The 14,422-nt window shown below is 45.5% G+C and overlaps 1 protein-coding gene across 1 annotated transcript in view; it reads right to left on the reverse strand.

Annotated features, from left to right (window-relative positions):
- Positions 1 to 14,185, reverse strand: part of RNF43 (ring finger protein 43) — a 57,573-nt gene extending 43,388 nt beyond the window's left edge. Inside the window, exon 1 of the mRNA XM_066202110.1 lies at positions 13,857 to 14,185. Within this exon, the coding sequence (XP_066058207.1) occupies positions 13,857 to 14,093 (237 nt within the window). The 5' untranslated portion in view covers positions 14,094 to 14,185. The remainder of the gene's footprint in view (positions 1 to 13,856) is intronic.
- Between the last annotated feature and the right edge of the window lie 237 nt (positions 14,186 to 14,422).

The raw sequence follows: 14,422 nt of genomic DNA on the forward strand, positions 1-14,422 counted from the left end.
TGGAGCCATCCTCTGGAGAGGCCATTGAACAACTTGACCTTTGATGGAATTTACTGATGGCTGGAGGCACAACACTTGGGCATCTCCTGATACAGTATGTTATGCAATTGTCAGTATCACTGCACCTCTTTATCTCCCAGCTCATGATACAAATGGACAGAGGCCTCCTGCAGGTTTGGTCCTGAGCAGACAGAAGGAGATGTTCTGCTTGACATAAGTGTCTGAGGAAACAAAGTTCCCTGTCCGTGAAGGTCTGGGGGTCACTGGGGAGAAAAGAAGGGCTATTCTCTGGCTCCAGCAAAACTTAGGTATGACCTCAGGAAAACACATAAGAAACCTTATCTGGGAAGGGGAACCAAAGACCCTGGATGTCAAAAATTTAGCAGTGGGTCCTTCTCACCCTCTGGAAGAATTCTGCGCAGCCAGGGAAGTCACATTTAGGTACATGGTTAGATTAACAAACAAGCTGCCACAGCCCTGTGGTGTCTGGATGGTGAGATCCTGCTTAAGATCTCATGCTGGGGTAGAAGTCAACACTCTTCTACCAAAGCCTCCTACAGAATTTTAGGATCATGGAGATAAACATTGAAAATCCCTCAGATGGACAGAAGTAGTTGCCCAGGTGCCTGCATTGGTGTGATCTGTACATCACAGCTGACCGGGCCCAGTGAACCACCCAGGACCACTGAAACACAGTAGAGATGAGAGGTCAAGAGAAGAGAAGCTGCTTCTAGTAACAACCACCAAAGTCTGGAGAGGAGAGTTCAGAGGAGGGACTGGAGCAAATAGCTTGTCTTCTGTTAAAGTCAGGTTGGGAGAACAGGCAAGATGCTCCAGTCCCTCTGGCTTTAACTTCTGCCCAGCATGAATTCTGCACAGGATTAGACAGATGTCAATTAATCCTTCAGGCTGCAAAATCAAGAACGCGATACCAGGATTCCAAGGAACAGGCTGGCCTGTAGGCAAGGGGCCAGGACTTGTTGGCAGCTGAAGAAGTGGATTTTGCAAAGCCCCTTGTTTCTTCAAGCCGTCCTTTGTGACATTAGCCCACATTTCCCACTTGTGGCCTGTCAGCTAAACCACCTTTCTGCCCCTGGAACAGCCAGAATTCCCAGTGCTGGGCTCCATCAGGCATGCTGCATTCCCTGCTTCCATGGCTTGAGACAGAAACTACAGGACCTCAAAATACCTTCTTTGACATTAGCTGAACAAGAAGACCTAAAAATGCATATCATAGAAACATGGAAGTGTTTAGGTTGAGAAAGACCTCTGGGATCATCAAGTCCAACCATCCCCCCAGCACTGCAAAGGCCACCACTGCCCCATGTCCCCAAGTGCCACATCCACAGGGCTGTTAAACCCCTCCAGGGATGGGGACTCTGCCACTGCACTGGGCAGCCTCTGCCAGTGCCTGACCAACATTTCAATAAAGACATTTGCCCCAAAATCCAACCTAAAATGGTATGGTTGGCAAGGGTTTGAAGCTATTTTTCACTTAATACCTCCCAGTTGGGGTAAGAATTTATGTCCCAGAAGTAGTTATCTGATTTATTTATCTCGTATCTCTAAAGGAAACATATCCTTCTAAAACACACAAAGTACTTATGACCATTCAGGGCACATTTAGAAGCTTCATTAAATTAACAGTGTAGAGTAATTCAGCTGATGGCCACAGGATTACAGCTGGGGTTTTTTTCCCAGTAGTATGATGTCTCAGTCCTGCTTGTTTCAAGATAAATGTTTATGATTGCAAATGATGATTTTAAGTATCTCTTCCAACTTGAATGATTCTATGATTTGACATCAACTGGTTTTCTTGGTGATGAAATATCTGATGTTTGCAGTTACCTTGATGCATTCCCTAGGCAAGGGAAGAGGAATATGCCAACTGACCTTCAAAAAATACATGTTCTCTAACAAGTGGAGAATTTGTACATCTCCGAACAGCCCAATTACTATCCCTTTATCTCCTTTTCTCCTCTAATTCTTTATTTCAAATGCAGGGATATCTGACTGTTTTTGAGATACAGCTCTTATAAACAGAAGATAACTGCTGAGAGCACGTGCTCTAACCAAACTCTCCGGAAGGTATCAAAGATCCAGGTTCTGCTGCTTGAGATAAACACACAGAGTTATTATCCCATCAGTGGAACATAGCTGAGGAAACATGAATGATGAGCTTGACAAAGAATAAAAATGGTATGTTCAGCAAAGCTGGACAGGACTTGGAGCAACCTCGTCTAGTGGAAGTTGTCTCTGTCCGTGGCAGGGGGTTGGACCAAGATGATATTTAAGGTCCCTTCTGACCCAGGCCATTCCATGATAGGAAGGCCAAAGTGCCAAGGCCTCAAACACTGATTAACAGCACCAGCTGAAAGCCCTGGGAGATTTTCAATATTTGAACCTAAGGAACCTTGGAGTGCTTTCTGTGTGAACAAAGCACTGAGCTCCATGTCAGTGAAGGAGAGTGAAGGAAGTATTTAGGCAGTTTTTCCACCCAGACTTGCCCAAACAGAGCAGAGGGGGACTGGAAGGGCTGGTGCTGAGGGTGGTGGGGCTTGGGCTGGAAGGTTTCTGTGGGAGAGGTGAATGCACGGGTGGATTTGGACCAAGGGTCCATCCAGCCCAGCATCTTTGCATTGACAGTTGCCAACAGTGGATTACTGAAGGAGAAGTAAGAACAGGATGAGCTTGTAGGCCTTCTGTCCTGGACATTCTCCAAGCCTCCAACATTTTATAGACTCCCTGAGGCAAAGCTGGGACTGGTTATTTCATAGCCATTGATGGAGCCTTCTCCCATTCATTAGTTCCAGTGGTTTTTGAACCTCTGTAAACTTTCAGCATCCACAAGCAGTTCCTGCACCAAGGGATCGTACGTGTTAATTGTACAGTGAGTGAAGAGCACTTCCCTTTGAACCTGACTCTTTGTAACCTCATGTGATGCCCCATTATTTTCATATGGAGAGAAACTAACAGTCAATCCCTATTCATGACTCTGTGGATCTTCTCTGTATCACCCTTCGGCTGCCTCTTTTCCAGCCAGAAGAGAGCCAGTTTGTTGTTCTTTGGATAAAACGCATCGTATGCTTCCTTCTATCCTTGTGTTTTTCCCCAAACATCTTCCAGTACAGCTACTGCTTTTTTAGAGCAGTGGGGAACAGAACTTCACAAAGGATTCAACATCTGGATGTACCTGCGATTTCCACAGGAGCTCAGAGAGATTCTCTGGCTTATTCTCTTGTTTTCACTGCTAATGTTCCCTTTGTCTTCATACAACCACCACACACCAAGCTGACATTTGCACGGACCAGTCTGCTAAAATCACAAGACACCGTTGTGACAATGGGCAAATCAGAGTCCATCACCTGAATGTGAAGAAATGACTGATTCTCCATGTTTTCCTGAAGTATTTGGTCTCATAAGGTCATACAACGATTCACAGATGAACCTGGTCTTCATTACTTTTAATTAGATCATGTATTGGAAAGCTCTAGAATATTACCAAGCATTCCCATTTCCAGGTGCTCATCAACATTTGGAAGAGCCCAGCTACAGCACACACAGCTGTAGCCACTGGCTCCTTCCAAAGGGAAAGTCTGCCAGTTATTCCTTCCACCTGCTTCTTACCTTCCAATAATTATTTATCCAGGAGCCTCCTTCTTAAACCACATCTTAGTTTCCCTGGAAGTCTTTGCATTTGGGAAATTCAGTCAGACCTGTCCAAGTGATGCTACTCTTGACTCCTTCACATCCACTCGTAACATTCTATGTTACAATTTCTGGGCTTTTGTGGATGAGTTGGAGCTCAGAGAAAAAACTGGAATCCCATCAGCCACCTTCCAGGGATTTTAAGCAAGAGTTCATAGACAAGGTAATAGTTCAATGATTTCATCCTCCCCAGTCTTTGGGTGAATACCACCTGATGCCAGCGACTGATAATGGTAATTGTGTCTATCTCCATCACCATCTCATCTCCAGACATTTTAGCCTGAGACAGATGAAAGCACAAGGAAAATTGCATTCATTTTTCTGCTAGGAGTTTAGCTGCCCTAAGCACAGCTTTTAGACTTTAATTTTTTATAGATCTTACCAATTGTCAGATGAGTTTTCTGCTCGTGACTGAAGAGAATCTAACATTACCATTTTCAAGTTATTTCCCTTCTCTTTTCACTGCCTTCATGTATTTTTAGGCTTTTTCCTCTTTTTTCTAATTTTACCAAATTTCTTGCTTTTCCAGGATGCTTTTATATACTTTCTTACTCTTATGTTTAAGTATCCTGATATGCTTTTTTAATTTTTCAAGTATTTCTTCAGAGGTACATTTTATCTTAATTCTTACTGTAGTGTCCTCAAACACTTTGATGCATAGCACGTAACTCGTGGTTGCCCTCTCAGATTCTTTTGAATAACCTTATTTGATTTCATGTCACCCTTTTCTAGATTAACACACAACCGTGGATGATTTTTTTGCCTCTTAACATCTCAGCAGGAATAAAGTACATGATTGTCACTGTCCCCGAGTGGCTTTTCAGAAGCAGGATTTTGAATGAGGGCATGGAAAAGGTCAAGACCAGCACAGCATTCCCCAGTTTGTTCTGTGGAGAAAGCAACCACAAAAGAGGCAGCCAGAGAAGTAGCATGAAGAAAAGAGCTGCCACCAGCTCAGGCCACAACCAGGTGCAACTGCCAGAAATGATGAAATGGTGGTTTCTCAACCAAAAACCAACAGAAGTTGTTTGATGATCTTTTTTAACATAAGGGCTGAGTGTTGTACGAGCATGTGGGGTTCATCCATCACTCAAATCTGCCGTGCTTCTCTCATGGGGAAGTTGTGCAAAGTTTACAAACAGCCGATTTTTTCTGTCACTCCCCTGGAGTGACAAAGGAGAGGTCAGAGGTCCTCTGAAGGGGGCAATGGAAAGACCAGATTATCTCTCTGAGGAGGGCAAAGTGTTTGAAGCAAATGCTGACAGGCAACAGCCTAAACCCTTCTGTGAATTGCTTCTGAACAAGAACGACACATACAGCAAAGCAATGAGAGTAACCATTACTCTAAGCAAGATGAAAATTATAGAAGATTAAAAAAAGACATTTGGGAGAGCAGACGAGGAAAAAAAATAGCTGAGTGGGACTATGCGGCCTGAGACATGTTATGTGAATGAGACCAGGTGAAACAGAGGGTAATAGGGGGGACAGTGGCATTTTGGGGCACGCAGAGAAATGTTTGGAGACAAGTCTCCAGCACTGACACTCAGGGACAATGTGGACCCAACAGCATGGCTACAGGAGTAGCATCCAACAGGACACTTAGGGAACAAAGGAACAGCGGAAGTACAGCGTCACAAGCAGAAGAAGGGGAGCTCATCTCTTCAGGATCTTGGGGAGGTTCCACTTATTTTGGAATAGAACGGTCTTAGTAACTAAAAAGTAATTCAGATCATTTTACAAGGAACAGGACTCGGGACTGGAGCAGTAACACAAACATAAACACTATCTCTCAACTCTAAAAAGTAGTCAAGGCTGGGTTTCTGGAGCTGTATCTCTACACTGCATGGTCGTGTAAAGAGACCAACTTGCCAAGACTTAACTTCTGATTCAAACTGACACACAGGATGCTACAGGAATTATCACAATTCACTCTCTTAGTTGACTTCCATATCCTTAGAGATGTTCCCTATATTTAAACAATCTGAAACCAACATTTTGGTGCAGGATCCTGCAAAAAACTTAACTAATGAAAGAATCGGTGTTCTCCACTCACTCCCTCGAACTTGTCTCTTCTCACTGCCACACGGTCATCACCCCATACCCTTTCTAGACAGTGTCTTTACTGTGCCTGCGCTGCTCTCTTTTTCGGTTTGTTTGCCTTTGTAAGGAAAACTGTTTCACATCTCTAACAGGACTGGAGTCCTGTTCATTTTTTACATCTGGCTCAACCCAATCACACGGTCATTCTCCCCGAGTTTCTGCAACGGACGAGTCCCTCCTACAGTTCTGCACCAGCAGTGCTGCCCAACACACACCCCATGGAAACACAGCTGCTGAGGAGCTTTGAAGTACAAAGTTCAAATCTATCCTTTCACGTAATTTTGAACTAGAATTCACATACCTTTTACCAAAACAAAGCAAATTTAATCCTCAAACTGCTTTACTTACATTCAGAAGTATCATGTCATAACCAAACTCAGTCAAAAGCTTTTGTTTCACAGAGTTTATGGCCAGAGGAATTTATTCAACTCTACAGTCAGAACTGCTGTGTTTGACAATCCAGTACATCTCTGCCACTACCCTGATGCTGAGCACAGTAATAAGCATTAGATTAACCCATTTGATCACTGGAGACCAAATTACTGAAATGGAGAACAAAAGAGAGATCAAAGGGCCACTAATGCCTTTAACCAGCCCCTTCAGGGATGGGGAAGTGACGAGGTGAGAATACATCCGTTGATTTAGGCAGATGATTCAGATCTCAACATGCACAGGAAGAGGATACACACCCAAAATTTCAGATAATTTGAATGGGGTGGCTGCAGGGGGGAAGAGTCTTCCACAGAAATCTGGCAGCACAGGAGTAACCCATACAACCTGAGCACATCCAAACCAATCTTCTCTCTACTACCTTTGAACACTGACCTACATGTTTGAGTACCTTGTTCTGAGGTAAGGCCAATCCTTGATGCTCCTAAAAACAAGATGAAAAGGTCTCAAGACAATTCTTGGCCAACTCCCACCTGAGCTGTGCTGGCAGCAGGCCCAAAGCTCCGAAGCATGAGATGTGATTACAATTCCTTAATGCAGACTGAAAGTGTTGTGGGCAAATGAAAGGCTGTGCAGTGCTTCCTGTTCTTTACAGCCAGGGAAATAAGGGGGAAAACAAATAGATATTAAACCTAAGTAATAAATCACAGAACTCAAAGACAGAAGAAACCACCATGACCATCCACACCACTTCTGTCTACTTTACACCTGTCCTACTGCAGCCAAGCTCAAGACCCTGAATGGAGGGAAGACCAAAAGGGTAATAAAATATGAATGTGCATTACTCAAGTGTGGTATATTCCCCTGTACTGAGATTCATTTTACATTTCCGCTTTGTTTATAACCCAAAATTTCACTAATTTGACCCTTGGCAATCCTTGCAACACAGACTGTCGTGACACCGAAGATGACAGACCTGAAGGTCAAACTACACTGCATGTTTCCCACTGTACTTACGTGCTACTTTTCTCAGTTTAGGTTAAAACTTGCTTGTTTTCATACTATGACTTTTGGGCAAAGTCCACAGAAAGCTTTTAGGCAAGGTTGTGAACATTTTAGGCTTTTAAGTATATTTTGGCATGTTTCACTGCATGGAAAGCCACTGAGGTATATTAAATAAAAATGCATGTCAATTTTTGTCCAAAATCCAGCCTGATACAACAGAGCCCTCTTTGATCATACTGAGTTGGTGTTGTTTGTATTACTTTGACAATTCTGAAAGTTTTTGTTTAAAAATAATGGATTCATGTGCAGTTCAGAACAGCCTTCCTCAATCCATAGGACATGCCCACCAAAGCTTTCACTTGATGGAGGAACAGAAAAAGATTTGTCTAGTGGTTCAGAAACGTTCTACCACAGATTCAGCCTGGCTGCAGCCTGCAAGCACCACAGGGGCCTGTTTCCCTTCCCCTGTAATCTCACCCCTCTGCCAGCTTATCTTTGGGAAATGCCCACTTGTTCCCTGGATGTATTCCAGGACGTGTGCATGGCCAGACGTCCTCTATGGACTGTCACTCACTCCGGCCCTCTGGGTTCAGTCTCGTGACCACAGACCTCTGCTCTGCTCCGCTCCAGTTGGGAGCCTCCAGATCTGTCACCTTTTTAGTACTGAAAATCTTCAGTTCAAGACGGATCTGCGTCCATCGTCATAAATAATTCAACTGCAACTACTAGCAGCAGCAGATGGTACACTGAGTAGCCGTGAGATTGAGGTTTAAAGTCCTTTAAACTGCTTAAACAGAGCACAGTTTCCTGCCACATGTTTTCTGGGTGAGGAAAGGAGAAGACATACCATGGAAAGCTCCAGCTCAGCCTCTGTATATGCTCAAGAGAGGGGTCAAGGTTCAGGAAGAGCCTCTGAGATCAACCTTTTCTAGCAGCTAACTCTAAATGAGGCTCCTACTCTGCATCTGTATTTTAATGACTCACCTTCCACTTACACTTAAATCCTGCACTGATACTGAACTAATCCACACTGTGGGTTACACTGGACACTGGACAGTGTATTCATACTCTATGTCTGATTTCTAAGAGATCTCTTTGGGCCAAATGGTTTCTTCAACACTACCAAAGTCCCTGTGCTGGGTGACTACAGCCTTTTTGAGTCACTGTGTTCTTGTGCTCCCCAAGACAGCTTCTACTTTCATAGAGTCACAGGATCACAGGATCATTTGGGTTGGGAGGGACTTAGATGTTCAGCTGGTTCCACCCCCTGCCACGGGCAGGGACCCCTTCCACTATCCCAGGTTGCTCCAAACACTGCCCAGCCCAGCCTTGGGCACTTCCAGGGATCCAGGGGCAGCCACAGCTTCTCTGGGCACCCTGTGCCAGGGCCTCAGCACCCTCACAGGGAAGCACTTTCTCCTAATACCTAACTGAAACATACTGTCTTTTGGATTGAATCCATTCCCCCTTGTCCTGTCACCCCAGGCCCGTGTAAATAGTCTCTCTCCAAGTTCCTTGTCAGTTCCTTCAAGTACTGCAAGGCCACGATCAGGTAACCCTGGAACTTTCTTTTTCCAGGCTTTCCTGAGCAGTATCTATGTGCCATGTGAAAATGTGGGGTTCTTTCCTTTGTAGGAGCCATTCATCTCAGTGTTCCAGTGCAATTTCCTGTAAATGGTTTGTGTCAGAGTCACACTTTTTGGTACTTAGGCACCCATTTTTATTGTGCTGCAGTTAGGCCAAGTGGCTCCACTATTACTGGTTCTGAGGCAGTTCTTGCACATTACTTAACGCTAAGTCAAGTCTGTGTACTCGAGCACGAGCTGTTCCAAGAGGCAGAAACTGCTCCTTTGAACTGCCTCGTATTGTGCTATCTGACCAGTTTATTCCACATGTAATTTAAGTCCCCATTATCATTTGCTTCGACTTTCCCACTTCTTTGATCTCTGTCAACATTATGCACTCAACATCCTTTTGTTGATGCAGGAGCTGGGAGTATAGAAGACTACTAAGGTATTTACTTTGGTATGGGTTGGGAGTGTAAACCTCTGCAAGCACTGAAGGAGGTGATTCCAATTCCAACTGCTTGAGCCGTTGCAAAGCAGGGAACACTCTACATTGTCCAGGGGGATCCCATAGGGTTCATTGCAGCAATTCCAAAGGGATAATTATCACTGTTTTTCCGCACACCATGCTCCTCCTCTAACTGGATCTGTGATTGATTTTCTCCTTCTGAATGATTCTTACCACCTAAAAAAAAAAAGGCAATTCAGGCTCCTCCTCCAATTCTCACTCAATCCATCCTAAATAGATCAATTTGAATGTTTTTTAAATAATATACTTTTTTGGGGGGGAGAGGAGAAAAGAGGATAATCCTTGACTTGGGGGTTGAGAGCCTTTAGGGAGCTTTTTCTGTGGCTTTTTTCAAGCTTGTTTTTATTTTCTTCAAGGCGTTTTCCTGCAGTGAGAAGTTAAAACAATGCACTGTGCATAAGTGAAAGATGACTTCCTCCTACAATCCCCTCATTATGAAACTGTTGAGTTTGTACAGAAATGGAATAAAGTATTGAGACTTGCAATGAAATAATGGATGTTGGGAAAACTAGTCCTACACACTGCCTGCTCAGTGGGACTGTGCCACTGTTTCGCACATGCACTGGAATTTTCTGTGTCAGCATGCAAAGGGATTGCGATCGCTGATCACTTTGCCCTCCCTGTACTAATGTGAGGTTATCCATCTCTTTTTAAATATCATTAACAGGGACTCTTCCCAAACTTTTAACACTTTTTCTCAAATACCCTAGAACTAGAGACTCTACCAACCCCTGCCACTCTACACAGCCTAAAGGAATCATCCTCTCCCCTGTGTAGAAGATGGGGGTTATACACACTCAAAGAAAGTGATATTAATGCTCAGTTTTAATAATGCATCCTTGAATCTTCATCATCCTTGAACTGTCCTAAGCAAGACTGTAAGTGATGAACTATATCTTAAATAAAAAGGTTTGTTTTCTTCCACAATTAGATTTGCACACGTTGTAATTCAAAGAAAAATCTTCTTTCAAGTCTCTCCAGTGACTCTCCTTTCCAAGACATTCCTTATTTTCCTATTTACCTTCAGACCAACATCGACTCTCTCCAGTACCAAGTGGAGACTGAGTAAAGGGCAAGAAGGAAAACGAGATTTATTCCTCAAAAGTCAGCTAATAGAGCAGCAAAAGTATCAAAAAAAAAGCTGAAAAATCTCTATAGCAATCCCGTGAAAGAGAGTTCATCTGCAAACAGCCAAATGAACTGCAATTCTGAGGGCATGTCAAATCCTGAGCTGCTCATGCATTGTCCATTGTTGGAAAGTTCCAAATATGTTCCTTCCAACATACTTGTCTAAAAGCTTTGGTTCCTCCACCTGTAATAAAGGGGCAGTTTTTGACTCCCATGGGACTTTTAACAGCCATTGCAGTGGCCCAGCAGAGATCACAGAATCCCGGACTGGTTTGGGTTGGAAGAGACCTTAAAACTCATCCAGTTCACTCCCTGCCCATGGGCAGGGACACCTTCCACCGTCCCAGGCTGATCCAATCCCCAGTGTCCAATCTGGCCTTGGACACTTCCAGGTATCCAGGGGCAGCCACAGCTGCTCTGGGCACCCTGTGCCAGGGCCTCAGCACCCTCACAGGGAAGGATTCCTTCCTGATTCAAACCTCCAAACCTAAATTTCCAGTTTGGAAACTGCCAGTGAGTTCCCCAGGTGCTTCCCGTGTCCAGCAAGAGTTAATGCTCAGAGCAGGTGCTCCCTGAACAAGCTGGAGCACTGCACAAGCCCAGAGATGATTTCTGCAAGAAGTCTGAGGTGTTGGTTTTTTGACCTACAAAGGCTTAAGTGGCTCTGCCTGCTTGAGAAATTCCTCTCCCTTTGAATCACAAGGCAGCAGCAGCGTTGGAGTGCCAGAGGAACACTGCCGGGGTTACAGTGGCAGGGGTGGCAGCTCCCTGGCATCTTCCTGCTCACCCACTGGGCAACAATGGAAATAACAGAGATTTCCCACAAAACCACTCACAGGGGCAAAGGCTATGAGGGGGAATTCAACGCTGGGGCTCTTTTATTGTAGGTAAAGAGGATATTGCTAAAGTTGGCTTCTAAGACGTAACACACCACAATCAAAGTCCATTTCTGTAGATGATCCTGGAAAACAGGGCAAGGAGAAATGAAAACAGGAAAACATTCTGGTAGAAGTACCTTTGGTGAGGCTCCATCACTTAAGTGCAGGATTTTCTGTATTAAATTAAGAATGCATTTCTAAAAATATATTGACCAGAGCACTATGAAGGTAATTTTAAGTCATAATAAAGAGAACCTGACTTGACTACAGGGCCAACTCTGCACCACTGATCCTTGGGCAATCCTATTCTACCTCCGAAGGAAGAGAGCATTGCTTTGGAAACAGGACTGGGCCATCCATGCCTTTCTTCCAAGCTAAATTCTGCAGTTTGTGTCATCCTGGACAGGCTGACTGCACCTTACAGAGTCTGACACAACCAAGACCCATCCAAAAATGCTGCAAAAGCCCCACTTTTTGACTCAGTGACTTTAAATGTACCCGGTTATGTCCCTAAACTACATTTGCAGAAGCAATTGTGCAGGCATGCGTGCACAGCCGTAAGTTTATTTATTAAGTAGGAGTTCCAGTGACATCAAAGTTAAGCACGTGACCTCAAGTTTTTGCAAGATTGGGATGTTGACAACCATGTGCACAATGAGATGTCCCAATAAAGCCTGATTCTGGTGTGTTTAATATCCCACTATCTAAAAGCAAACTGAAAAGTGTCTGTCCCACTAATGTCTCACTTATTTTGTACCTGAAGAGTTATGTCTCCATTTCCCACTTTCTCTTTCCAGAGGTAAGAACCCACTGCAGGATCAGGACCCTAACAATTCTAAACGTCATTTTACAGGCCAAGTTTCAATATTTAGCAGCAGAATTAGAAACCATAGCATGCGATCTGCAGGAGAGGTCACAGGTACACTTGGCTAAGCCCTCTCAGAGCACAGTGCCTGGCACCAGGCAAACATCCTGCTGCTGCAGGAGGCACAGCCTGACCCCCTGTCCCAGCGCTGCCAGCTGAAACCAGGACTTCCCGCACTGGATCCAGTGGGATGTGGAGCAGGAGCTCACCTGGGCACACAGAGTGGCTGAGTCAAGGCCTGAAAACACACCCAGGGCAGGTCAGTGTCTGTGTGCCCAAACTCAACAGGCTGGATTAGTTTTCCCAGCCCTCTCCATTTGGATGACTCTTAAAGGATGAAACTGGACACTATTCACAGCTTTTTATTCCAAACACCTAGTTGGTGCTGCTGCGATGGCACAAAATTCCCACCTGGTATTGCTGCATTTGGTTAGAAACCCCAACACATCCCTCAGGAGAGGTTATCATCCTCCCATTTCCAAAAGGTCCTACTCTATACTTTGTGCTCAGTTGCAACACCACTGTAGCTTTTGTAAGGAATAAATATTGACTTTCCTGGACATTGCCTCACAACAGAAGAGGACCTTGAGTGCATTTGTCTCAGATTTTTTTTTTAGCCTGGTAATATAATTTTATAGCAGAGGTTTCATTCTAAGGAGTTCAAAAGGCATGGAAAAGCAGGCTTTATTCACAAATTGTCCATGTTCACTTTCAGACAGGTGACCATGTTCTAAAGCTGGCTCAACTGTCCTTCTCTTCTTAAAAAACTACACAAAAATCATTACTTTCATTTAAATTTACAGACTACAAATTTCATTAAGATTTCAACATACCCCATTTGGAAACTCCCGGAAAAATCCAGGAGAAAATTTTGACTTAATATTAATACAGGCTATTTTGTCAGGTTTTTTGTTCTCAAGAGTAAAGCACCCAATTGCCAGGCAGATGAGCCACAGAATGGAGAGACTGTACGCCAGGTCTCAGGAGACTTAGCTCCGAACTCAGTGTGTGCAGGAGACAGGTCTGTTCAGTGAATGGCTCAGCTCTGGCTGTGTAGCACACCTGCACCTCTTATCCAGGTGTGCAGATACTCTCCCCTTAATAAAGGTCAGAGAACAGCATTAATTCATCTATAAAAATACCTGGTGGTGACACAACTGGAGCTCCTGTGTAGGTAACATTCACCCTTCAGGTACAGGCAACAACAAGCAGGGCCAGGGATTCTAGTGGGCACAGCCAGGATGGGCTTTGGAGCTGAACCAGAACCCCGACCCCGGCAGAGGGTGTGGAAAACCTCATGAATTTCAGAGAAAAAAAATACTAATCCTGTCTTCTGTCAGATGTTTCACATCCCGACATGTGACTTGACACACTCAGCTTTATAACATCAATTAAGATACGAAATAATCTCCATGGAATCAGCCGACCACATCCACAATTCAGCAGTAATAAGGCGCAGCCACAGATCGGCCCCGAAGGAAGGCTCAGCCCTTTGCCGTCCGTCCCCGCGGCCCCCGTGACCAAACCCGCGGGGACAGCGCACGGAGCACGGCACAAACGCACAGATCCGCACCGGGACACGGAACTCACGGCTCCGCTCGAGGAGCCGAAGCAGCCAGGAGGGAAACGGGACAGGCTCGGGTGGGTGGCGAGGCCGCCGGAGTGGGACCAGGCAGCCCTGCTCTTACCTGGAGTAGTTTCCCTTCGGCCGGAGTCACTTCGGCGACGTTGGCGAACTCCCCTTCCAGGATGATGGGCTCCACTTTGAGCGGGATCACCCTGATGATGGCTTTCTGCGCCGCCGCCCGCTCCGACTCCACGGCCGCCGCCAGCGCCAGCCCGGTGTGGCCCAGTCCTGCCTGCAGGGTCGCCATGAGCAGCCAAGGCCAGAGGACAGCCAGCTGCACCTGGGGGCCAGCACTCATGCTACCAGCAGCGGGCTCTGGCCGCTCATACCGCTCGGGAACGCGTCCTCACGGCGGCGGGCCCGGCCGGCGGCACCGCTCCCGGGGCTCCGAGCCGGCTCCGGACAGACCCAGGGGCCGCAGAGCGGGGCTCGGTCACCGCCAGCGCGGCTCCCCGGCGACGCCGGCCCTCGCCATCGCCGCTCCTCTTGCCCCGTGCCACGTGCTCAGAGGCCGCCGGGAGCTCAGAGGCATATTTTAAACAAACAATCTGAAAACGAAAAATCCTAAATTGTGAGTCTCTCCTCTGGCAGATAAATCCAGGAGGATATCAGTGAAAAAGGTTGCAA

The sequence above is a fragment of the Chamaea fasciata genome, unplaced genomic scaffold (assembly GCF_029207755.1).
Source record: "Chamaea fasciata isolate MVZ Bird 193981 ecotype frontalis unplaced genomic scaffold, bChaFas1.0.hap1 SCAF_21, whole genome shotgun sequence".
Taxonomy (NCBI): Eukaryota; Metazoa; Chordata; class Aves; order Passeriformes; family Sylviidae; genus Chamaea; species Chamaea fasciata.